The 27,343-nt window shown below is 40.9% G+C and overlaps 1 protein-coding gene across 2 annotated transcripts in view; it reads right to left on the bottom strand.

Moving 5' to 3' along the window:
• The window catches only part of LVRN (laeverin), an 87,618-nt gene that overhangs the window by 26,337 nt on the left and 33,938 nt on the right, over window positions 1-27,343 (bottom strand). For both annotated transcript variants that reach the window (XM_035013949.1, XM_035013950.1), the window contains exons 7-19: window positions 21,496-21,639; window positions 20,899-20,964; window positions 20,722-20,787; window positions 20,286-20,458; window positions 18,030-18,106; window positions 17,541-17,680; window positions 15,458-15,513; window positions 12,689-12,842; window positions 10,970-11,064; window positions 8,684-8,791; window positions 7,465-7,632; window positions 7,109-7,246; window positions 1,141-1,216 (exon numbers count right to left, since the gene is read on the bottom strand). In XM_035013949.1, the coding sequence (XP_034869840.1) occupies window positions 1,141-1,216; window positions 7,109-7,246; window positions 7,465-7,632; window positions 8,684-8,791; window positions 10,970-11,064; window positions 12,689-12,842; window positions 15,458-15,513; window positions 17,541-17,680; window positions 18,030-18,106; window positions 20,286-20,458; window positions 20,722-20,787; window positions 20,899-20,964; window positions 21,496-21,639 (1,461 nt within the window). The remainder of the gene's footprint in view (window positions 1-1,140; window positions 1,217-7,108; window positions 7,247-7,464; window positions 7,633-8,683; window positions 8,792-10,969; window positions 11,065-12,688; window positions 12,843-15,457; window positions 15,514-17,540; window positions 17,681-18,029; window positions 18,107-20,285; window positions 20,459-20,721; window positions 20,788-20,898; window positions 20,965-21,495; window positions 21,640-27,343) is intronic.

Here is a 27,343-nt window from a genome sequence, read left to right as displayed (position 1 = left end):
GGGTGAGCAAGGACTCCTCCTCCTCCAACTGAGAGGGCTACGGACAACAGAAGCCTGGGGCTACGTTTCCTCCTGTGGAGAAAGCCTGCCTTAATTGTCCATCAATTTCATCTCAATTGAGTTCAGTAAATATTTTTTGAAAGAAATGCCTGAGCACAAATTACTTACTTAAAAAACAGTAATTAATTCAGCCGAGGAGGAAGCAGAGCCTAGGAACGGCAAGCTCCGGGTCACCTGGCAGGTTCAGTGGGTAGAGCGTGCGACTCTTGATCTCGGGTTTGTGAGTTCGAACCCCACTCTGGGTGGAGAGATTACTTTAAAAATAAAATCTTAAAAAAAGAAAAGTAGCCAGGCCTCTTCTAGGGTCTAGAATACAGGTCTGACGAAAATGTGGTCTCCCTCCTCAGGGAGCTCCTTAGAGCCTCAGGGAGCAGACCCATTTATACACCAATTATGGTATAAGGTGGTTAGCGCTATGATACAGGTATTCACAGGATAACTGAAGAGTGTGCAGGAGGAGAGGGTGTAAATCAGTTAATTAAAAAATTCCTAGACTAGGTGGTTGGAGCAGGGTCTTAAAGGATAACTAGGAATCATCCAGCCAAGGACAGGCAGGGTGAAGCCACCCAAATCAGAAGGTAGGGCGTTTCCAAAATCTGGAAAATGTGAAGCCACATGATAATTAAAGAAAATCTGTAAACGGTACAGCATCACTGGAGGCAAAGTGTTGGGGAGCATCTCCTACACTCGGCAGTGAGGCAGGCAAAAACTGAAGCCAGGGAGGCCGGCAGGGGCCAGGTTATAATGAAAAGAGTAAAAATGTCTTCTCATCACTTGATGAGTTCCTGAAGCTTCGACAGCGGGGCAAGGACTGAGGGCCGAGAGTCCTAGCCAGAGGGCACTGTAGTCAAGCAAGGTGAGCAAGGATGGAGTCCAACCCTCTACCAGCAAGAATGGTCTCTATTTCAGGAGCAAGATGGAATCGAAAGCCATTTCCTGCACACAGTGAAAATAACCCCAACGGAGGCACGGAATATAGTAATTCCAATAAGCCTGTCGTTTTCAATTTTAGCAGCTCTAAATTACATGAAAAATGGCTTCTAAATTATCATTATAATTCAGGATATCTAACGTACTTACCTCTGTGATCTGCAAGTCTGTACTTATGGTTCTCCCTATTATATACATGAGAGTAACCAGCGATTGTGTTCCGTACCTACAAAGCAACAAGATGCTGATCAGAGGTGGAAAATGCTTTGCAAGATAAAGCTGTATTTTATAGAGCAGGTAGATGCCAAGTGCACAGCCCCTATTGATTCCTACGTCCCAGATCTACGCAAAAACACGTATGAACTAGTTTAGCTTCATCATTTAATAGGAAATCTATTATATAGAAAATTTTATCAGCACTAAGGAAATATTCATAGGTAAATATCAATTTGTGTCCACATAGTTCTGAAAGCTTTACTTAAATATAAAAAGCTCTTCTTAAAAACCGCAACCATTTTTATCTTTTTAAATGAGGTGGTTAAAACGGATGTCATGTACCTCAAATTAAGACAACTTAAAAGGGGTAAGTAAATATGCAAATTATGCTCCTTAAAAAACAGTAATTAATATGGGATCAGTTTCAGAAACTCTGCCTAACCTACCCTGAAAGCTTATTTAAAATTTTGTATTTGCGTATGCTTTTTGGAGAGAGGATCCATGTCTTTGAAGATTCTCCACATGTTGGTGATTACCAAAGGGCTAAGCACTCTGGCTTCACTTTCTCGCCCTCAAACAGGCACCATGATTGAAACTTCCCCTCTAGTTTCGAGTCCTTGAATGTCCAACAAGGATCATCCAGAAAAAAAACCATGAAACACTGTTATGGAAAAACAACAGATACATACCTGCCCGAAGCCTTGCTGTGGTTAAAAAGGTAAATAAAGACTTTGGGATGCATTAAAGAAGAAAGAAAATTAAAATAGAGTTAATGTTTTGGACCCAACAAGAAAGGGTTCAACTACCATTCTGTTCTATCGATGGTAGATAGTTAATACACATGATTGACTTACTTTAAAAACGTATACTTGAAATTAAAAATTGCAAGAGTTAATGTTGGTATAATACTCCAAGGTAAAAGAACCTCTCCGTAACACCTGACTGTTCTCCGTTTGCTTGTGCTTCTATTTCTCCGTTCAGCTGTGTGCTCCCCATCATGAAACCCAAGAGAGAGGAAGTGGGAATGTGTGCAAGCTTTCATGCTTAGCCAGTGTAACAACATTTGAGGAAGAAATCAAGGCTTTGGTGAAAAAGAAGGGGGTAAGATTCATTTTAGGTCAGGAAACTGATCATACTTTGTATTCTATATTCAAATAAAACTAGGGTTTTCCTGGAGGCTGTGAAGCCTACATGGTTTTAAGAAAGCCAAAAGCAGGGGACACCCAGGTGGCTCAGTAGGGTGGGCATCTGCCTTCAGCTCAGTCATGATCGCGGGGTCCTGGGATCAAGCCCCACACTGGGCTCCCTGCTCAGTGGGGAGCCCGCTTCTCCCTTTGCCTGCCATGCCCCCTGCTTGTGCACTCTCTGACAAGTAAATAAATAAAATCTTGAAAAAAAAAAAAAAAAAAGCCAAAAGCACCTGACCAGGATGACATGGCAGAAACACCATTTCTACTGCCTACAGTAACAACTCATACAAGTCCTGTTGCTTCATCTCTATCCACACATTCTTCCATGAGACCCACCCACAGCTGTGGGGCCAGACGCATCTTTCCCTAACCCACGAGATGTCTTTATGGTCAGTGGAGGTTTCCTCACTGGGATCGGGACTCAAAAGATCATCTTTGGCCCAACAATGGACTTAAATACCCCACAGCAACCAGTGCAATGCTCCAAACATGGGAGCGAGGGACAGGACCAAACTGAAGTTGTTTGCCTCAATACAGTATTCCCAAATACAGTTTCAGATCAGGCTTCCTGGGAAGTACATGGGGCCTGAACCGTTGCTGGCCAGAGCCCTCAGCTCTAACACTGGACCAGCCCCGTCTCCTCTGTTCCAGAGCCCCGAGTTCCAGCCACCTACTGTGACCGGTCCCAAGCCAGATGCTCAGTCCTGCCCCCGGGCATTTGCTGGCATCCTCTGGTCCATGCAGAAGGTCATTTTTTTCCCACTGTTTGTTCAAATCCCACTTAAATCCCATTCTTCTCTTTCGGTCCCCAAACCTTCTCCGGCTCTCCTCTACAGCATTTCTCAGGTAGCACATCCTCATCACCTTATATCCCTGACAAGAGCTTAAACTAACTGGACCTTGGCATGGCAAGATGATAACTGTTTATTACAAGAAAGAACCTTGGAATTGATCAAATAGGATACCTTTCATTTTATATAAGAGGAAACCAAGGCCAACATGTTAACTAACAGGCAAACAAGAAACAGTTGTTCTAGTCGCATTCCATAGGGGAGTGTTGGAGAATTCCGTTTCTCGTCTGTTTCTCTCCCAGAACAACTGATCTCCTGGCAAAATGACATTCTGTTTACATGACATAGACAGTGAGTAGCAGGATTACGGCTGTAAGATGTAGGAAAGAGGTACGGAAAACTCTAGATGTCCTTCTGTGGGGCTTCTTGGGGTCTTTACGATCCTAGCATATACTGTGAATTTGCAAAAGTGGAGGTTAACACAGATGGTTCCCAAACTGATCAGGCTACTGTCTTTCGTATTCCATGAACAATGCTCAGTGAAACATACCGGAGAAACACGAATTTCGCAACTAACTTGCTAGGAATCAGTCACATTTCAGGAAGTTCAGAATAAGTCTTCTTCACATAATTAATGTAAAATTTAATTTGTCAGAGGCATTTGTGCATTGATCCTTTATGTTGTCTTTATTATTATATGAAGACTGGTAACATGCTAGTCTTCATGTTAAATATAACTGTTTAAGTAATGACTTAAATGTTCTGATGTACAAAGAATTAAGTAAGCATTTTTGAGCCATTTTTAGGGTGTATAACATTTTGATTATTAACTTGCACTTTTATTTCCTTCTAACAATCTATAAATACTATCACTGTTCATTCAAACAGAATCATTTGCACAATTCAGCAGGACTGATCAATATTAAAATTACTATTAGATAAATGAATAAAGAGTAAATTTAAAAATGTATTAGTTGTAGAAAGCAAACCTATTTGAGTCTGAAAGACTTTTTGTAGCAGAATGTGAGAGAGGAGTGAACTGAGATGAATTTGCTATAAATAGGCATCTATTTTATGAGCACAACATCTTGTTGATAAGGGATTAAAATATTCAAGCCATGGTTAAAAGTTCATACATTTACAGTTCTAGGAGCTTCTTTATTTTTTAAGATTTTTATTTATTTATTTGAGAGAGAGAGAGAGAGACAGAGCATGAGTGGGGAGGAGGGGCAAAAGGAGAAGGAGAAGCAGACTCCCCACTGAGCACTCAGGGAGCCCGATGCGGGACTCGATCCCAGGACCCCGAGATCATGACCTGAGCTGAAGGCAGACACTTAATCTACTGAGCCACTGAGGTGTCCTATAATTCTAGGAGCTTCTTGAGGTTCAAAAGACCCATTTAGAGTTAAAAAAAAAAAAGTGGGGAATTCCATCCATTTAATATAGTACACACATCACTGAAATAAATTGCCACCCATCACTTCTCGGCCCTTTGGTTAAAATCAGATGTAAATAAACCGCCACACGATGGACTTTCCCGAGAGTGTTGCCAACGTGTTCCTGTTCTCTAAACACAGAAAAAAACGGTTCTTCTGAGGAATAAAAGTTAAAACACACTCCAAGTCACTTAAATTGAGAGCGATCTTTCCCATGAGTTGCTCAAAGCCATTTTGGGGGGCTTTCTCAGCACATGTGCTGTGTGTGGTAGAGGAAAAGGGGATGAAAAATGAACCAAGGGGCGGGTTTACCCCTGGGAGCACATTGTCCAGCTGAACTCGGCAGTGCTGGCCATGTTCTGTACCTGAGCGGTCCAGCATGGTAGCCGTTGGTCACTTCGTGCTCTTGCAACAGGACTTGTGCAAGGGTGGAGCTGGATTTTAAATTTTCTTTAATTTTAGTCAACTCAAATTTAAATTTAAAGATCCACGGATCAACCGGTGGCTATCATATTGAGCAGTGCAGCCTTAGATGATTCTTTTAATCAGGGGTCAGCTGGTTTCATGTTAAACCATACCAGCATCACCCCGGGACGGGAGCTGGTGAAAGGTGCACATTCCCTGCCCTACTTTGGTGGATTCTGATTTTTAAGGAGGTAGGTGGGCTTGAGAGCCTTGAGGTTACTGAACCACTCTAGGAGATTTCTAATGTTGTGCCTGGGCTCACCATGTCACTTTGAGCCACAACGACAGTAAGTACGATCCTCAGCACTTAGAAGGACATACCAGGTGCCAGGCACAGCGAAACACTAAGCCTGGCTCAAAATCGTGAAGCTCTGTCTTCCTCAGGGCCCAGCAGTGCATAGGAAGGAACAGAGGAGATCACCGTTGGGCCCTCAGGCAAATCATCACACAGTTCTGAAAGGAGCTGTGCTCTCAGCGTTTTAATTCCACAACTGCTCCTCAATTGTCCCGTAGGAAACAGTCAAGAACAATAGCTGAAGTGAAGGCCCGTGGGCATTACGAACCACAGCGGCAGAAGGACAGGCAGCCTCATGGGCCAGGCAGAGCCAGACCTAGAGGGGGTACGCAGGGACGGGGCTTCTGTGACAAACTCCAGGCAGAGAGAACAGAAACAAAGAGACAACCCTGTGTGGCTGGAATCCCTGAAACCTCAGGGACCAAGGGGACCAATGTCAATAATTTTCATTTCAATCCCAGTTCCCCAGTTCCCAGTGGGACCTAGGAAGGAGGGCATTATCTTTAACGACTTAAGCAAAAATGGAAGACATCATTTACCCCCAAGGTCTTTGGAATCCGAGGAGATTTAAGGAATTCATAAGGCTGCCAGAAGCAATGAACTTAGAATGATAGATAATTTAACAGTGGACATAAGGTCAATTTTCTCAGTAAGTGTGTTCTGCGATGAGCCAGGAAAATGGTACTATGCAAACAAGCTTTTAGCTACATGTTGTACATTTCTGATTTAAAAGCACATTTTTTTTGGTGTTTAAAGGAGTTCAATAAACAAAAGAAAAACTTTGCAGGATTTTGTTTTGTAAGAGAGCCATATTCATATATTTTTTTTTAGAACTGGGGGTGCTGCAGTGCATGGAGAGAGAGAGGGAGAGAGAGAGAATCTTAAGCAGGCTCCACGCTCAGCGATGCAGGGCTTGATCTCACGACACTGAGACCATGTCCTGAGCCAAAACCAAGAGTCGGATGCTTAATTGACTGAGCCACCCAGGAACCCCCTATATTCACATTCTTAAACATTTATATTCTAAATATACTTTCTGTTCCAAAAGAATAAACTTAGTTATGAAAGGTACCTTCCAGCTTTACAGGTGTTTGGATCTGCTAAGTATCTGCTAACTCTAGCAGATGTGAGTACTTGTAGGACGCATTATTCTAGGCTTTCAGGAATGTATGACTAAGTCATGTGCTAGAAAGACGAACCATCAAGGGCATGCTGTCTGATTTTTGCATGTCAGTGTACATTTTACCCAACAGGGGGCTACGAAGGAAGCAGATTTAATCTTAAAAGGTAAGAAATATGGAAAGTTCGAGAATATGGAAACCAGATACGTAAAGGGAATCTGACAAATAAGACCCAAGCAACAGCCAGACTGACATAGTCATGAACATTGTTTCTTGTAATATAGTGGTCTACCTCCCAAAATAAGTGAATGGTTGGCGTGCACTCACACCAAAAAAAAAAAACATGACTTGTTCTACTCTATGTCTCTGATGACAAACTTCTTAGTGGGCAAAGCCGGGAGACAGGTAGGTATAATCCCAGGCAAACCCATTTTCATACAGAAAGCCAAAACTGAGGGTAAGCGACCTTCTCTTCCACAAATGAGACTAAACGCAAGAAAAATCATCACTTCTCTGGTCCGTGCAAAGGACTTTTGTAACCTAGTCAGACTAAGGTTGAACATCTAGCACCAAACCAATGACCAACCTTGCATTCCCTTCTTACCTTTCACTCACAGCTTGCCAGTTGTTGACTAGAAAGTCCTTTGCGATGTACCGGCCCACTTCAGATGCTGCCACCACCTCAATGATATTTGTTTCATTAAAAGCAAAAGGAGATGCAGTAATGGCGTACTCCATATATCTGCAAAAATGCATTTGCAGAAAATAAATGCACAAACATTATCCAATAGAAAGCAAATTTCAACAAGTGGACTTAAAATCCCATATGGTGCTAAGTCAGGAGGGCACAAACAGGTATTCTTTGAGTTCCTATAGTAGCACATGTTCTATTTTTCTCCCTTTGGTCTATTAATTGCATTCCTCCGCCAGGAACTCCAAAGATAAGTTGACCGTAATCACCTGTTAAGTATCCATGGGTCTTTACTGCAGCTCATCGCATAAGCGAGTTGAATCCTTTCTTCTTCCTTTGTTTTATTAGCGTACATATTTAACAGAAAGTCCCATTCTTCCTCACTTCCCAAGGCGATGCCATAACATAAAATTACACTTTTAATCGGAGAAGGTATTCTGTAAGGTAGAACATGCAGTGATATTTCTCATAGTAGTTATGTGATATGTTTATTTAGATGTTATATTTTAGAAGGATGTACCTAGAAAAAAATGTTGAGGTCTCAGATGTAATGATCAAAAGTAGGGATCGAGAAAGCCAACTGTGGAAACTGTCATTAGCATTAATATTGTGAGACAAGAACATCAGATTCATTTAGAAACTAAGGAGTTATAAGAAAGAAGGAAATTATAATAGTTCAATCAACATACACTGATAATTCAGCTTGGGCTCATATATATATATATATATATATATTTTAAAGTAATCTCCACACCCAGTGTGGGGCTTGAACTCACAACCCCGAGATCAAGAGTCAGATGCTCTACCAAGCGAGCCAGCCAGGTGTTCCTTATCTCATGTCTTAAGATCACATTTCTTGAGAGTCCACCTGAGGTGATGCATTAGACATAACACAGTAAAACCAGAAATATAGTCTTCGTCTCAGCTCTCAGAGGGAATGCAAACTCAAAGAGAATGAGCTCCTTGGACACACTTATATATAAATCACAATAATAAACCATCGAGGAACAACCGAAATAAGACTCAAGGTACGCACAAATGGGGTGCCTGGGTAGCTCAGTTGGTTGGGCGACTGCCTTCGGCTCAGGTCATGATCCAGGAGTCCCAGGATCAAGCCCCGCCTTGGGCTCCCTGATCAGCAGAGGATCTCTCTCTGACCCTCCCCCATCTCGTGCTCTCTCTCTCTCAAATAAATAAATAAAATCTTAAAAAAAAAAAGATACGCACAAGAGCTTATTAGGGAACACGCTGACAATTAGCGGCCCAGGGTGACAACACACTGCATAAATTCGAATCCACTGTCATACCCAGACCTACGGTAGACAATGCAAAAGAAAAAAAACGGGGAGGGATATTTGAAAAAAATAGGAGACAGACTACCCAAGCAAAAACGAAACAATCACTCCCAGAATGAGAACATCGAAAAGGGAGAGAAATTATTGGTGTTGAAACAGGACAGAACCAAGGGCAATCCAATATGAGTCTTACTCATTCTCTGGATGGTTCGCCCAGTTTTTGAAGAGTTCTCTTGACAGCTGAAGACAGTCTTCAAGGCCCAACCAGCACGCAGTTTCAAAAAGTTTTTCCAGGGCTACTCTTAAAGGAAAGCACAAAGAAAAACATTTTGTTTTGCTACATTTATTTTTTTTCCTACTCCAAGTACATGTGTTTCATGAGAGGATGGGTATTTTAAAATATCCTTCCGATAACATCGGGGTTTGTGAAAAAATAGCTTTTGTGGATGGCAAACTTATTTAAGGCTCAGAGAAATATTTGCTGAGAGGCTCTCAGGCACCAAATAAACTCCTAAGACTGGTATTTTTTAAAAGTCGGAAATAAATTACTGCCATTCTTCATCTCCCTCAAACACACGAGGGAGTACACACACTCCACATCTGTTATCAATTTAGTTTTCCTCCCTTTCTTATAATAATTGCCTTATGGATAGAAAGAAAAAAGACTTGAGAGTATTTGATCTAATACCCTCAAAAATGAAGTTCTTTTCTCTATACACGGAAAGGAGAGGGAGGGGTTTCTTTCTCTTTCCTCAATGTGCTTTCCCTTGCTGGAACTTTTGTTTCTTCCTCTGCTCTATTTGGCTATTTATGTTCGTGTCCAGATAAATAAGAGAGATTTTTGTTTTGTTTTGACAGCTGAGCAGCACTACACATTATTGTTCCAAACGAAGTAAGTTCAAAATGAGGGTTCGGGGTGGGGTGGGGGAATGGGTTAGCCCAGTGATGGGTATTAAGGAGGGCACATTCGGCATGGGGCACTGGGTGTTATACGCAAACAATGAATCATGGAACACTTCATCTAAAACTAATGATGTAATGCATGGGGATTAACATATCAATAAAAAATCAAAATTACATTAAAAAAAAAAAAGAATACGGTGAAGAACAGCAATCAGTCCAGAGAAGCGATGCCTGGAGGTGTGTCTCTCCATACTCCCAACTCTCTCTGACTTGGATTCAGAGGAAAGGACCTCAAACTGGCCCTAAGTTTCCAGAAAATGCAAGAGCCAAATCAGGGTTGCTTCACCCTCCAGTTGCAACCTCAGCCTGGCCTGACCTTCCGATAAGGAGAAGTAGAATGTCCAAGGGGGGAGGGCCTCTGAAAGACAGTTCTGAGCATTCATTTACCCGCTCCCGCCCTCTCCTTCCCCATCCCAAGTTGGACGCAGCAAGACGGGGTTTTCTATGAGTACACAACTCTCCAAGTTTACTTGGAAGACAACTGGCCCCAGGAAGCTAAAAAAAGCAGGTCACTTGAGTCCAATTTAGGAGAGCCAAGGATATGGCTGGCTAACATTTGTGGTGCCCTGAGTGAGCACACTTTTGTCCTCCAGTTCACGCACCCGACTCGTCTGCCCACTGACCATCCCGCTAGTCCTCACCGTCTCCCGTCTAAGTGTCTAGTCAACCCCATGTCCTTCCAGTTGCCTGCCCTAGCAAGGAAATATCTCCCCTTGACAGAGAATAATCCCATTTTGTCTATTTTGTATTTCTTGTTTGGTCTGATTGATTTCAGCCTGATATTGATTAGAGCTGTAAACATAATCCCTGTACTGTTATAGATAACAAATTCCCTCCCTAAATCTAGAAGCTCCCCTCACGTCTCCCCTCTCTCCCTACAAATCTTGGGTCACAGGAGGCTGGGGATACTGCAGCCTTATTGTACCTTTCACCCCCTTCCGAGACCATCATGACAACATGCTTACCGCCCTCACCAAACCAATAATATGGAAATCATTTGCAATACTTGCTCATGCTCACACACAAATGACTAAACTATTTCAGGCAACGTCTCTCATCATATTTGTGTAATGAATGGCAGAATTTCTGTCACCAATAACATACGGAAAGGATTTTTTTTCTCTTCTGGCCTCCCTATGCCTTCAATGCATCGGTATAGGCTGGTTTTAAACAGTACAACCCTTCACCAATGGTGGGACACACTCACAACCTCAACCAGGGGCCTAAGATTTGAGAATACAGAGCTATAGATTCCTGTGTGTCCATGCGTGTACTTTGCAGGTAAATTAAGATCCCAAACTACTATTTCCTACTGGGGAACATGTAGCTCACCCATCCCAAAGACGCTGGTCTCAAGGAGCATACAAAATCTCCCAGTTAAATCATAGGTATCGAGGTCTTCCTAATATACATTGGAAGGCTGTCTTTTAACGTGAATCATTTTATTCAATTATAAACTGAATTGAATATAAATTGAATATACATATTCAATATAGAAAAATAAAAAAATACTTACAGGGCTAAATAGTCGTCTTGTAACACTGCCACATTTTCACGAATGACAGTTGAATACATATTCCATATTGAGATAAGTCTCTTTAACAGATACTTCTACAAACAATAAGGAAAACCTGCAGTTAGCTATGGCTCACAACACTGAATTTGCCTGTATTTCCCTTTCTCTGAAAAGACAGGAATAGAGGAGTGACAGGTATCTCCTGAGAAGTTGTCTTTGTTACTAAACGTGTAACTGGTTGATTTTGTAGCCTCTCTACATTCAGGTGCCTAATTGGTACGATGGAATTGCCGAGAATACCAATATTACAGTTTGGTGAGGACAAAACAATATTACATATGTGAATACGCACTGCGAACGTAGGAACTCGATAAATCTTAGCTCTTATTACCATTTCACATCACCTGGAACATTTTCAGGTGTGTTCAAGATAGAGAAAGAAACATAAAATTTTAAAACCATTAAAATTTCTACCTTAACATTCCCATGCTTCGTATCTACACCTCCAAGAAAAATTGGGACAACTGATTTACGCTTTGGACAATTTTAAGCCTTGAGTCTGAAAAAAATTTTCTTCAACTGAGCTCTCAGCTGGGTGAATAGCAAGGTTATGAAAGTTATCCATTTACAATACATCCCCAAGCACGAAGTAGATGCTATTCATTGACATTCATTAAAAACAAATCCTAGGGCACCTGGGTGGCTCAGTTGGTTAAGCGTCTGCCTTCAGCTCAGGACATGATCTCAGGGTCCTGGGATCGAGCCCCGCATCGGGCTCCACTCAGCAGGGAACCTGCTTCTCCCTCTCCCTCCGCCCCGTCCCTGCTTGTGCACTCTCTCTCTCAAATAAAAAATAAAAACAAATCCTAGTTTTTACTTCTTTACCCAGAACCAGGCATCAGAGTTTATCAATGAGCCACCTTGATCCCACAGTTAAATGCTTTCTTTTCTGGGTCACCGTCCCCCCATGCAAGGACGTTTCCACCAGCTCTTTGGACAGCAGAGGAAAGAAAGTCTGGACCCGTGAGGTATTTGTGATCTCACCTTCCAATTGCCCCAGAAGCTTGCTTGGAATGATCATCTGGCCCACTTTCTGATTTGTTTCTGGTCCCTAGCTCTCCAAAGGGCTGATCCCTAACTGTTGCTTTGGTTTGCCCTGAGCCATCTTTCTTAGGATCACTGTTTAAGATCTAATAATGGAAGTTTTCTCCTTTTCTATTGTTTCAGTTATGATGGTGTGTCATTGCTTGATGAATTCCCATTTTCCTCTCTCACTTGCCAGCAGCAAAAGCAGCTTTAAAATGTTTACTTTTTCTGGAACATGCCTCTCTGGTGAAGCGCTAGTCCTGTAGTTCAGAGTATTTCAATGATGAATATAGGGTTGTTAAAAGTCTTCCGCTGTTTGACTAACAATCTTTTAGGAGAATAGTTGCTATCAGAGAAAAGGCATACCATCTCCATCCACTTCTGGGTTCTTAGGGCACACTGTCACTTCACCAAGAACTAGAGGCCTTTCCAAGCTTCTCTCATGCTCATCTCCTAGACCACGTCTATGACTAAAGTATGACTAAGAGTAACCAGTCATTCCTAAGAAAATTAATATATATTTGGAACTCATAGACTATGACTTGGGGGAAGAGGTGTTTCACAGATGCTGTCTAGTTATGGAAAGAGGGAGAGAGGACTTTTTCTAAACCACACAACAAAGAAGGAAATTACCTTTAATAATGGGTATATATCATAGCTGTTCGCATCAAAAACAAGATCCTTGGTTACCAGGTTCACCAAGACCGCATACCATACTATGATTTCATCTTCTTCAGCAAGGTACTTGGTTAAATCAAGGGCTGTTTCAATCTCAATATAATTGTTTCTGTTTGGTTCAAAAAAATACACACTCAAAAAACCTCCACTCGCTAAGTAATTTGCACACTTTCCATATTTGTCCCATGCTTCGACGCCTGACTTTAATAAAGTATGTGAAATCAAGAAGCTAGAGGTCCCAGCTCCTTGATAAGGTAGGAGCCAAGCAATGCTGACAGACCCTCCATTACAATTTGGTACATTCAAGTGCCCCAATTTTTGGAGACTAGAGGAAAATCCAGGCCAACTCTTGGACTGCTCAGCGGGCAAAAGAATATTTGTGCATTTCGTACGCATTCTTATGAGATTATAATTTCCATTCAACAAGTACTGATTAGAAGTCATTATCCAATGCTCTGCCAGATACTCACAGGAACACAAACTAGTGTGTAGGACACAACTCTTGACTACCACTGGGGATCTTATTCTTTCAGGGAGAAGCTGAGACTTAGGCATAAGAAGCTGTTAATGAGTCCGAGAAAAGGCAATGAATATAATAAAAGTAGCAAAGAAGGAAAACCCATGTGTGTGATGGAAAAGTCAGGGAAGGCCTCCTGGGAGGAGGAAAGTGAGAAGGGCAGTGAAGCCTGGGTAAGATGGAAACGGAGAGAGAGAAAGAGGAAGGCTGCTTATGACAGAGAAGATAAAGCGGGAATCTGTGTGATGAGCAGACCAAGCAATCGAGGTGCAGGATTTCTTCAGTGTGGAGTTGAGAGGTGGAAGCTGGAAAATAAGGTGGATCAACACTGTAATGAGCCTTGAATGTCAGGATGAAGAGTTTACATGGAGTAGGAAGGTGTTTAAACAACACGGGGTGACATCACGAAGTAGATGCTGAAAAATTTTATAGCCACTGTGCTGAAGAAGACAGAATGGAATTTAAAGGAACTGAAGGCTGGAAGCTAACATAACAGACTAAGTAAAAGATGAGGGGTGCTTGGCTTAGCATGGAAGCAGTGAAGGTGGTAAGTAAGGGGGAGAATCCAAAAGACATCCTCAAGAAAGAAGAGATAAGACAGTTGGCAAATGGCAGATGGAGAGAGAGAGAGAGGAGTCAAGGATGTCTCTGATGTTTCAAGTTTGGGTGATGGGAAGAATCGTGGCACTTTGACAGAGAGAAATTGATAGCAGGAGCAATTCAGAGACAGAAAGAAAGTCCACTGTGTAAGGTCCTGAGTTTAAATGATCACAGGATATGCAGAAGGCGGGGGGGGGGGGGGGACAGGTGGAGATGTAGACTTAGAAGTCATGAACATATCCCTTCACAAAGCTTTACTGAGTGGCCTGTATCTGCTGGGCACTGTACGTGCCCATAATAAAATGATCCCTAAAACCATAAGAATGCATGAGCCGTCCCAAGGAAAGAGAAAAGAAAATGATAGAACCATGATTGGTCTGAAGGGAGCACGGAGAAAAATCAGACACAAGAAAAATCAGACACAAGGGAACCGGGTTTGTGTCTCAGAGTCTCCAGAAACCAAGAGAAGTTTCCCGGAGGATATGGTCAACAGTCTCAGAGTCATGGTGCTCCTCGAGAGGGGTTTCAGCAAAGCAGCAGGTGAGGAAATGTGCTGCAGGTCATAGAGGGAAAAGTGGTAGAGAAATGAAGGATAAAATAAACAGACATTCACTCAAGAAACAGGACAGGCCAAAGACAGAGAGAACACACTGGATAATTTATTATATACACTCCTTAATTTTACTGTCTGAAAATTTAAATTTTGGACACATATGAATTTATCTGGATGAATAAATGTATCAAATAAATGTAATAGAAATAAAATCTGTATTTCTGTAGTACACTAAAACATAGGCCATATCTCATTAAAATTATACCTATAGCCATCACCCTAGGGTAAAAAAAATTACTTCAAAATCTCAATTGATAGTCTTATTTTTTTTTGATATGTCAGCTATTTCCCTAACTTACAATGTCACAGAAAAATGTGAATGCATCTACAACCTTCCTAAATGTATCCCTTTTGATATTTAACAGCCTTTACAAATGCAAGCCCAAATCACTTGTGTTTTCCCCTGAGTTTTTCTTCCTGATGGAAATTTAAAAAATAAAAATTCTAATACTTTCTGTGATAATCTTCCAAATATTTAAACACGATAACGTTTTCCTAGGCACATCTTCTCTACCGCATCGTTTTTAAAACTTCTCCTTTAAAGGAGGGGACAGGTGGAGATGTAGACTTAGAAGTCTTTTAAAACGCCGACATACATTTTCATCTTGTAAAACTGAAACTTGGTCCCCATTAAACACTAACTCCCCCAAACTCCCCCCTCCCACCTGCCCCCCGCAACCACCCTTCCCTTTTGTCTCTAGGATTCTGACTACTCCAAGGAACTCATATAGGTGGAATCATATAATATTTATCTTTTTGTGACTGGCTTCCTTCACTTAGCCCAATGCCCTCAAAGTACATCCACAGTGATGTCCATCCCAGCAACTTCTATGTTCTAAAATTCCACTGTACCCATGGAACTTGATCCTAATCCGAATAAGCTGGGCCCTGTATAAACTGAAGAAGCAATTTCACTGCACGGTGATCAGGCTGTAAGGTTTTATTACATGCTCAAGGTACACTTAAAAGCCAGCAGTGAAGACAACATACTCACTTAGACAAGGAAAAGGCATCATCAATCAGCTGCAGCCTGTGGATAACAGGAATGGCCTGCAAATTAGATCCAAATTTGGGCAGGAAAAAATGAGAACATTTCTTAGCCATAAAATAATTCTGCAAAATCATAACAGTGTTTCAAGATCAGGGTCTCTTACGAAGCCCTTTTACGTGAATTGTCTCACGCACAGGGAAATGGTGATCACTGAGGATAGTCCCCATGATTTATTTATTATACATCTGGTTTTGATAAATGATCCCTCCGGACATCAATCATAAGTCTTTCATCTGGCAGAGAGTTTTGCCAAAAAACTCCCTGAAAAACATGGCAAGGTGAAAACAAAAATGGGAAGCCACGTTTAAAAGGCTCTCCGGGATAGAGAGTGTACGTTCAATTGCATTGCACAGTCCAAATAGTTGTCAGGAGAATTTTTGGCACGGGAAGCCTTAAGTATGTATTATTTAGCACTATTTTGGTAATACTGATGTCCTCTGAGCGGTGTCCGTCTTGTCAAGATTTTACTAATTTGATCCAATGCCACCAACAGAGCGGTTGGAATCACAAAAAGTCAGGGGTCCATTGCCAACACAATTGGTTAAGGTTGGGCTTGAGCCCCTTGGCATGGACAGGCCACAGGACTCTGTCTCAGCTAGAGGGGCCTCAGGGGCCCAGAGCCTCCTATCCCCTTCCTTCAACACCTCACGCATTTTCATGGGTTTGGTCCCAGAAAATCCATCTTCACAACACTCGCTTTGAGCTTCTCAGCAAGCCAGACTTCAACCTTTCCTTGGTCTCATTTCTTTTCTGGCAGTAATAACACTTCCATTTTCGAAATTAATATTAATAACAGACACGCTGTTTTATTTGCTCCCCAATTATGTAGTAGAAATAACTGACCTCAGTTTTTCAATAAGTAAGTCTACAATGGTTTCCAGAAATTATTGCTAGAATGGCATGCCCTTGCTTGCATGGCTTACAGTGCCCTTAGAAACAAGTAAGAGGGTAGCTACTCTGAAAAAGATTCAAAAATAAAATGTTATGATGTGTGGATTTTCCAGTATATTCAAAAGCCTCCTAATATATTTTTTTAATTACTGAATATGTTCTGGTAGGGAACTGGGTCCCACCTCTGTTAAACATGATACACGTATCACCTGACTAATCTTCACAATTCTTTATTTAACGTTGGTCTATTAAAACATCATTAGATGGATGGGAAAACCGAGGCATGAACACAAGTCTACCAGATGCAGAAGCCAAGCTCTGGACCAATACACCGAAGGTCATCTTCTGCTAGAGAGGTCGCTGCATGTTTCGGAGAACTCTCGAAGACAGAGACACCAAAGGCATCTTTTAGCTCAATGCTCTAGCTTGAAGAATGGTGTCTCAGTGAACTAACTGCCCGTGGTTTGGGGGCAGAGCCAACTCTAGAGACTCTAGAGAGTCTGACACCAGCATCCATCTCCACCAGTGGAGATTTGGTTTAATTCAACCAATCAAAATCTGACTGACCAGAGCTAGCCAACATTTTAATATTTACATAAGGGAGAATGACTTATGTTTGGTGGTAAAGTGGTACTAGAGTCTATTGCTATTTTGTAAACTAAATTCTCTCAGGGAGAGTAAGAATATAATTTTTTTTAAAAAATTAACACTTTCTAGCATAGACTGGGTACCCATTAAGGGCTTAGAAACTGTAAGCATATGTTTACCTACATTGTCTCTAGTCCTCATGATAAGTAACAAAGCTGTATTGTTCCTATTTAAAGTGAAGAGATGGAAACAGAACATTTAAGTAACTTGTCTGAGATCACAAAACTAATGGTTAATTGGGAAAGGTATTCTGATTTTTACCTAGAAAGGTAAAATGGCTGAAAAAAATGATATTAATGGTCAAAAGCCCAATACATTGAACCTAAATCTGCCCTTTCTAAGAGTGAGGGAAAAAATCCAGGATGGCTTGGGGTTAGGGAAGGACAGAGTCTCTTCTCACCAGAGGGGTTTATGAAAGCTTGACTCTACAAGACTTAAGAGTGCATTATTAATGATATTTAATAATACATATAAAAAGCAACCTTACCTTAGGATCTTTTTCAAGCTGTTGATTTAGCTTCTTCCAACCTAATGTATCATAGTTAACTCTGTAATATCCAGTCATATTCAAATTTAGAATCACCCAGTCATGATCATAAGCTGAAACTTGCATTTCAGGGAATATTTCTACAAAGGGATATGGGAAAAGTGTGAAATGGTACATCTAAAAAAATTTTCCAGTATATGCTTATACTATATCCTCTTAATCCTCAACAATAAACCCAATGCATCCAACAAAAAGTAAAGGAATTCTAAAATATATACTGATCTTACCATATAATTGTATTTTTTTCACATATAATGGCTTTTGATTTGAAACTTTTCTTTAAAGCTCTCTATGTTAAATAATATTTTAGTTTTAAGCAAGATAGCTTTTCAAAGGCTATACGTTTCAACATTTTATTCTCTGCCTTTATATATGGGTGTAATATATATTCATGCATATATGTGAAGATATTTTATAAATCTTACTTACTGCTGCTTTTATCTAGCCAGACTAGAGACTGTGTAATTCCATTTTTTATCCAAAGAATAGGTACAATCCATGTGTCACTTATTAGGAAGAAACCAAAAATTCAGTTAATTTTCATACATAAGATATAAACTCTGAGCCCATATTAACTGAGATGATAAAATGACAGGACTCAAATTCTTTGGTCATTCTCTCTGGATAGGCAAGGGTTTGCTCTTAGGATTATTCACTGTCGTTTTTTCTTTTTTAAAGATTTTATTTATTTATTTGAAAGAGAAAGAGAGAGGGAGAGAAAGAGCACAAGGGTGTGGTGAGGGGCAGAGAGAGAAGCAGGCTCCCGGCTGAGCAGGGATCCCGATGCGGACTCGATCCCAGGACCCTGGGATCACGACCTGAGCCAGGTACTTAACCGACTGAGCCATCCAGGGGCTCTTCACTGTTGTTTTTATAAGCTGTTTTTTCTTTGGCCATTTGTTTATTCTCTATTAGTCTGTCTTCCTCTTTACTTTTTCTTATAACTTAAGGTGGCTACTAAGACAATCTTGTATCTGAATTCCTTCCTTCCTTCCTTCCCTTCTGTTTCTTTCAATTTTTCTTTCTTTCAATCTATCTTCCTTCCTTCCTCCCTTCCTTTCTGTATCTGAAACTCTCAAGACCTGTTTATATTAAATTATAGCCACTTGGCCTCACTCAGGGGTTGTTCAATGCTGCAGACAGACCCAAACCCATCCGTGCCAAGAGAGGCAAAGAGTAATTTCAGAAGAAAAAGCTGGACAAACATTTTAAAATGCTTTTCTGCCTCAAGCTTTCTCCCCATCTGAAAAGCGTTCAGCATGGATCAGCCAGATTATTCATATTTACTGAATGCCGACATTCTTCTCACATTGGTGGACGTGACCTGGAGGAAGGAGACGACCACAGGAGGACATTAGTCATCTGAAGAGTCACACTTCCTTGGGGTTTGGACTGGACTTGTGATCATGCTCAAATGCTCACAAGTCTGGTTTCTTAAAGACTTTGAATGAGGGTCTGTGTTGATCTAACAGCTAAGGCACACATCTTCTCAAAAGTCACGGAATCGTGATGAGCACATGGTGATGTATTCAAGTGTTGAATCCCCACATCATACACTTGAAGCTCTCAGAACACTGGATGTTAACTAACTGGAATTAAAATAAAAACTTTAAAAAAAGTCACAGAAGAGCAGAGTGAGTAGGGACATTCAGTTCTGTTCTTCTTCCCTGGGGTTTTAAAGAAAGAGCAGGATGACCTCCATATTTGGGTGATAGTATTTGAAAATTACTCCCTCATTTACGCTGATACTTAACCACAGTGAGATGTGAACAACAGAACGTTATCCAACACACTTGAACATCGTCTGACAAGTTAAGAAAGGGAAGGGAAGAAGAGAGGAAGTGATGAACACTAGCTTTATACTCAGTTTTTCATTTCCTTTTGACAACAATCCCCTGGGATAGACGTTGCTGCATTTACTTTACAGATAAGGCGCTAAATAAAATTACGATTATTTGCATCAAAGTCTGTATAGTATATATTAGTCTATTATTTTAGCATCCATTTTATGTACCTTACTGCAAGAGTGCAAAACAAAAGGAAATATAGAACTGATTTTACCTTGTTGTAAGCACAAAATTCAGATTTTATATCAGAAGGTTTGAATTTTGGTGAGGCTGGTATTTAAGCCCAGGTATAAGGGAATCTAAAGGCCATAATTCTAATAGTATAAGCATGGCTATCAATATACACATACATGCACGTGTGGACATGCGCAGAACTATTCCTCAAGGACCAGGGACCATTCAGTTCCATTTCCAGGGGGAAAAAAAGACGACCTTGCAGCCGGATCCCCTTTTCTCTTACTTAACGTGAGGCCATGCTGGGTTCTATTTGACTGCCTCTCACCCAGAATCCTGAGTAATTCATTACTTCTGTCTGAAGGACAAAGAGGATACATAACCCTCACAGTTTTGTTTGCTGGCGTCATGCTAAATGCCGGGGGTGGGGCACTGCCTTGAGCCCCTCAGTGCAAGTCTCTGGCCTCGCTCAGGACATCAGGGGTTCCACCTCATCCTAGCACCCCAGGAACACCCCTCGCAGAGCAAAAGATGCCATCCCAGAGCCCCACTGCAGAAGAGTGGTACTCAGCCCGGTGTTAGGCTTCCTCACCCGCAGGCTGCTTTCCATTTGGTCGGAGCTCAACCCCAAGGAAGGTGAAGGCAGAGGAGCAAATGTACCTACTTGTGGGTTAGGAGAGTCTCATTTTTAACCTTTCCAAGATAGAACGGCTCTTGTTCAATGGCACCAGTGGATACATTTAAGGTGATAACTGGAAAACCACTCTGGTGGGTCCAACTGTCCATTATGCTTTTTACTGTCGCTGGCAAAAGAATTTTATTCTGGTCATCGATGACCTGTTTTAAAAAAATCATCACAAGAGCAGATATTTACATCAAAATCTTTTCAGGTAACCATCTCCCAAAAGAAACTACATGGCTGGCTCTTCTATTCTTCATTTATACAGTAATCCTCAGTGGGTGGTATTCAGGACCAAATTCAGAACTCTGCTCAACTCTCTATGTGAATGCTTCCTTAGTTTATTCATTCATTCATTCATTCACTCACTCAGTCATTCATTCATTCATTGAACACGCATATCAGGAAGTAGGACAATTACCATTTGAAAATGCCTCCATAAATCATCTTGCTCAGCATTTGAGTAAGAAAATGTCTTCAAATATGACTGTAAAAAATAGAGAAGTTAAAAAGAATGGAAAAGTTAAGGTTAAAATAAATAACATGCCCAAAACAATTTATGTTTCCTGCCTTCTAGGTAACAATTTTGTAAACTCACCTTGAGTGCACTGAGAAATAAATTCTCATTCAGGAAGCTAGAAAGCATTCGGGCCAAAGATGCTCCCTAAGACAAGAAACAGTCCATTGTTTGAGCAAAGTCAGTATATAAATACTGACACATTCAATTTTGATAAGCAAATTCTGGGTTTTTCTCCCGATTATATTGCGTACTTCAGTTGAATGTTTGGGTTATCCCCAAATATGCTGATAAAATAGTAGACTGTCACTAACTAATAGGTGAAAGGTGAACAAATGTTCTTCATATAAATAATTCAGGATACACAAAATATTTTAAGCTGAGATATTTACATGTTAAGGATAAATTTCTACCAAACAGAAGGGTTCACCTTAAAAGTAGCGAGTTGCCTCAGTGTTTTTATAATTATGGATGGTACTGAGCACCTAATATGGACTTGAATAATATTTGCTAGATGATGATAGATTTAACCACATTTTCTGAAATCCATTTGCTAAATAAAATACGATTATTTGCATCAAAGTTTGTATAGTATATACTAGTCTATTATTTTAGAATCCATTTTATGTACCTTACTGCAAGAGTGCAAAACAAAAGGAAATATAGAACTGATTTTACCTTGTTGTAAGTAAATAAGTCAAAGAGCTCATTTATTTCACTGGTTTCTGTGAAATTTTCCACCTTCATGGACACAGCTCTAGACACCAGGGCGTGATCTTCACTGAGGACATTATGTAAAATGTTAGAAAAAAAGATCTCATTCTAAAAGGAAAAGATTGAGCAACATTAACTTCTTCGGTATCACAGAAGCACAAAATTCAAATACTTTCAAAATACTTTCAAAAATACTTTCAGAAGGGGGTGGGGGGATGGTTAGCCTGGTGATGGGTATTAAAGAGAGCACGTATTGAATGGAACACAGGGTGTTACACGCCAACAATGAATCATGGAACACTACATCAAAAACTAATGATGTTAAGGTATGGTGATTAACATAATAAAATAAAATTTAAAAAATACTTTCAAAAACTGACACTGAAGAGGGGAAAAATTCATTCAGATGTGCTCTGTGAGCTGCCATATGCCAAATAAGGATTCCTTGAATAACAAAACCCTAAGATACTTTCCTTCCCATTTAATCCCCTTTTTATTTCCATTTTTAAAAACTCCATTACAGAAGTCAACATGTTTTCCAAGAGAGCTATCTACATTTCCCCAAAGGAGGTTCCCAATCACACAGACAAGACCCTCTAGGGAATAGCATCTCTAGGTGGTTTTAATCCTCTAGAATTGTACTGGTAATTTTATTCATAACCCCTTAAAATAGGTCAGTCTCTCTTCAGTGAACATTTACAGACCAAAACGCACCAGATTTACAAATTCGATGATGATGTCATAACTTGTAATTGGAAATAAATCCATGGGCTGCATACTACAGTTTCTAGATCATGCATTATGAGAAGGCAATTTATTATATTCGAATAAGTACAGAACTCTCCAGAAAACTAGACCTCTCTCAGACAGAGGACAAGGGCCATTTCTTTTTCGAAGGAAAGGTAGAAGAAAGACCAACGTACAACCAAAGAGGTGTGGGACATGGCAGAGCCAAAGAAAGGATAGTGGCAAAGAAACAGCACAGATAGCTGGCTCCCACCCTGCAGAGGTGGGCGAGCCCCCTCATAATCCACAAGCAGCCTCACCTCCCTAGCGGCTATCTCTGGGGCCCCCAAGTTGACTCCTTCAAATTCTGCCCACTTCCACTGGCCAACATTCCAACCAACCCTCTCCTCTTAGCATATTATTTTCAACTTATTTACACATTGATTAGGCTACTGTCAAACTCAGCTCTTCCAGAAATGAGACAGCCTGCCATTTAGAGCAATATATCTCAAACTTTAATGCGAATAAGGATCCCCTGGGGATTTGATTGCTTCATACGTGAATGCAGTTGGTCTGGGTTGGGGTCTGTATTTCTAATCAACTACCTGATGATGCTGATTGCTAGTGTGACAATCCCGCTTTGAGTAGCTAGGAGTTAGAGGAGACATTTGTGTAAGTCTGATCTTACTCATTCAGTATAGGTTTTATTAGTTTAACACTCAAGCATTCTTGAGAGTGTCTCACAGTTGACCCACGTGTCCTCGAAGTACAACGTGGAAAACAGAGGAAATAAAAAGCACCCATAATCCTACACTCCAAGATAGTCAACATTAGAATGTCAGTACTGTTCTTTCCAATCTCTTTCCCTAAGTATTTATTTATTCACATGGACGTAAAAACTTTTGTCCTGCTTAATTATTATGACATTCGTTTAAAAATTCTGTTACCTCATCTTCATAACTATCCCTAAAAATGGCTACTGCATTATAAATGAAACATACATAATCTGGAAGGAAACAAGCCAAAACTTAATAGTGATGAACACAGTGTGGTCAAATCACATATGACTTCCTTCTTCCCAAAGTGGAGCAGATAACACTTCTGTAAAAGCAAAACATTAAAACAAATAAATGCATGGTTGCAGAAGGGCCCACTGAGTCAATGAACCATAACTGACTTCATCATTTCCCTATTAGCTAGACATTTAAATTGCTTCCAGCTTTTTAGTGTTTTAAACAATATCTTAACGAACACCTTTATGCATAGCCTTTTGCATATTTTGTGAATTCCCTCCCTCCCTCTCAGAATGGATAGTCTGTCTTCTGTCTGCCTGGTGTAAGATCTTCTATCATCTTCTTGGTATCTCTCTCATCACACAAGTTAACTGTGATGAATGGGGCAAACACCTTCTCCTCAACATCCCCAAATCTTTCTCCTCTGGGCTTCCCATAAGGTGACTCTTGTCCCAGCCTGTTCCAATCCTGCTGGACGGAAACACACAAAAAGTGATGTTAGACTTTTAAAAAATCGTATTTGGCCACTGAATACAGTGATAGGGGAAACTGAGTCTGTATACCCACCATTACTTTCTTCCTGCAAGCTGCAAGCATCTAGAAAAAAAGACCTCCTCATATTAACTCTATTATTATCCTGAGAAATATAACAGTATTTATTATAATAAATTTACATGGAATATCACTGTGGTTAAAAGCACAGGATTTGAGGCGCCTGGGTGGCTCAGTCGGTTAAGCATCTGCCTTCGGCTCAGGTCATGATGCCGGGGTCCTGGGATGGAGTCCTGCATTGGGTTCCCTGCTCAGCGGGGAGTCTGCTTCTTCCTCTCCCATTCCCCCTGCTTGTGCTGTCTCTCTCTCTCACTCTGACAAATAAACAAATAAAATCTTAAAAAAAAACAACAAACACACAGGCTTTGGAGTTGAGCCACCTGGGTGTGAATCCTACCTTACCCTCTTTAGACTTGTGTTACTCATAAAAGGAAACCAACTTTAGCTCTCTGAAACTCGGTTTCTCCATCTAGAAATGGAGGAAACAACACTGTCCTCCTTGGGTTATTTTCAGGACTAAATTAATTTACATAAATGTCTTAGCACAGTGCCTGGCAAATAGGACCTGTTCAAGAAGGTTTAGCTACTTGCAATTACTTATCATCATCATCATATTTCTTTAGAGTTGTTTCAGTATTGAATCAGATAATGTAAACAATACTCTATAACATGAGCACTTGGTAAATAGTAGTTGTCATGATGTTATGTAGTAGATAACAATGCGTTGAATGACTGCATGAAACTTTACAAATGAGAAACTGAAGCTCAGAGGTGTTCAACTTACAATGATTCTTATTTTTTTAAAGATTTTATTTATTTGAGAGAGAGAACACAAGTAGGCAGACAGGCAGAAGGAGAAGCAGGCTCCCCACTGAGCAGGGAGCCCGATGCGGGGCTCGATCCCAGGACCCCGGGATCATAACCTGAGCCGAAGGCAGATGCTTAACCGACAGAGCTACCTAGGTGCCCCACTTACAATGATTCTAAAACCAGAGTAGGATCTCACTGGCTGCACAGCTCCCACGTGCCCTTCCCTCCACCAAGACTGCTGCTTCCTCAGCCCAAGCCTAGGAAGAGAGACAGAAAAGTTGGGGGAGGGTAGCAACAGAGTTGCGTCAAACCACTGGTCCCCAGTGTTTTCTGAATCTGTGACCAGGACCCATTCATAACACGTTTTAATGACTTTCAGCTGAAATTAGACCAAGAAAGAAAAGATGGAAATCTGTTTCTGCATATGGCTCTGTGATTCTCTTCCCCAATGTCAATTAAATGACCAGGTTAAAAGGAAACCAAAGCTCTTGATCTCTCAAAGATCATTGAACTAAGGCTTTCAACTTTTAAAAATCAAAGCTCATGGCAATTGCCTCAAGCGACAGGATCTGATATTCTTTTGCCAAGGGTTATATTCACTCAGCTCCACAGACACTGAGAAATGTAGACTCACAACAGAGTGATTAAGGGGGCACCTGGGTGGCTCAGTCGGTGAAGCATCTGCCTTCGGCTCAGGTCGTGATCCCAGGCTCCTGGGATCCAGCCCCGTGTCGGGCTCCCTGCTCAGCAGGGAGTCTGCTTCTCCCTCTCCCTCTCCCTCTGTGTGTGCTCTCTCACTCTCTCTCAAATAAATAAATAAAATCTTAAAAAAAAAAAAAAGAGCAATTAAGAAACCAATGATTAAAAGAGGTTAATCTTATCATCTTTGTTTCAAAAACACTAGTAATATATCTTCATCAAATTTTCCCAGATTATGACAATACCTTAGCCAATTTCAGTTGCATTAAGAGGTAACTGATGTTAATGATATATTCTATTCAATTAAGAAAATAAAGGGTGAGGGCGCCTGGGTGGCTCAGTTGGTTAAGCGACTGCCTTCGGCTCAGGTCATGATCCTGGAGTCCCTGGATCGAGTCCCGCATCGGGCTCCCTGCTCGGCAGGGAGTCTGCTTCTCCCTCTGACCCTCCTCCCTCTCATGCTCTCTGTCTCTCATTCTCTCTGCCTCAGATAAATAAAATCTTAAAAAAAAAAAAAAAAAGAAAGAAAATAAAGGGTGAATCTAATTGTTTCATGGGGATGCAACTGCTTTTCTTATTGAATCCAAGCAGAGTTAATTGGGGATGCGACCAAATGCTTTCATAAACAGTTATCGGTGACATGAACCATGCATAGGTTCTATCTTATAAAAGAGAGACACAAACAATTTTATAGCTACAGAGTATATGGAAAGGACTTCTGAAGACAACGAAAGTTTACTCTACATATATAAAGTTTATATAAATGAAGAGAGTCATATCATGAACTCCCACACACCTCCTATTAGCTCTTGGGGGACAAGAACACTGCCATGTGTTTTCTCTGTGGAGCACATTTGGGTGAAGGCGTAACTGTGGAGTTAGAGACATCTGGAACCGAATCTCATCTCCGACATAGAGTAGCCGTAAGACCTTGAACAGCTTACTTAATGCTCCTGCGCCTATTTCCTCAACTAGAAAATAGAGTGACAACTACACTCAGATGATTGTTTTGGGAATTGAGTAAGATGACGTACGTACAAAACTCAAACTACCTGGGACTTACGTCCTAAGTGCTCAGAGAATAGGAAACGCAGTATTATTGTTGTTATTATGGTCATTACCTTCGTCATCAGACTAGCCCCGGACAACTGGGTTATAATCACAGTTCTGTCCCCATCATGCAAATGACTTCGGCAAGTCACCTAACCATCCGGGACTTCAGTCTCCTTATCTAGGTGAAGATGCCCAATCCAGGGGAGGCAGAGTGGCTGGACTGCGGGGTGGCTGGTGATCTATACCAACTCTGCAAAGCATAGGTGGGTGGCATGGAACAGGGATATGAAGAGGCTGAGACCCCAGTGCTTCCCACAAACTGCGATGTCACGAACATGTAAAAAAAAGGGGGATTTTTCGAGAAAGTTTCTGAGGGGTCAAGTTAGGTTTGCCAACTGTGTGATTCCACCAAATAATCAATAAAACCCAAATATCATCTATCTACCATCTCCATCCTTTCCTAAAAAGGGGAAATTTTATTGCTAATAGAATAGGAAAAACATCTTAGGATCTCCTTCAAAGTGGGCGGTATTACATTTCACCTGTAATAAAGATCTGGCCAGTGGAGATCAATCAGTCTTTCAAATATCAATATAGTGAGTGAGGATGGGGAAAGAAGAAAAGAAGCGAAGAACCAAGCTTGGAAACACCGGGAGGTGGGATGAGGGACAGGCCAGTCAGGAGCAGTAGGATGAGCAGTCTTGAGTGTCAGAAAGGTGGAGGGAGGCAGGGACAGAGAGAAAGCAGGGACCTCGGGCTTGCTATCAAGAAGTGAGGTACATGTTAAAGAATGATATTACATCTAAAGATTTAACTCAAATTAAAGCAATTCCGTTTTATCATGCCATTCTGAAAGCACTACCTAATTAATCTACGTGATTGACCAGAAATAGAACTTACAGTTGAAAACATCAGATTTGCATATTCGTGAATTTATATTTTCAGTTTACTATTTATTC

Source organism: Mirounga leonina, unplaced genomic scaffold, assembly GCF_011800145.1.
Source record: "Mirounga leonina isolate KUSES-001 unplaced genomic scaffold, KU_Mleo_1.0 Mir_168, whole genome shotgun sequence".
NCBI lineage: Eukaryota > Metazoa > Chordata > Mammalia > Carnivora > Phocidae > Mirounga > Mirounga leonina.
The sequence above is the reverse complement of the archived record's forward strand: the minus strand, read 5'-3'. Positions and strand labels throughout refer to the sequence as shown.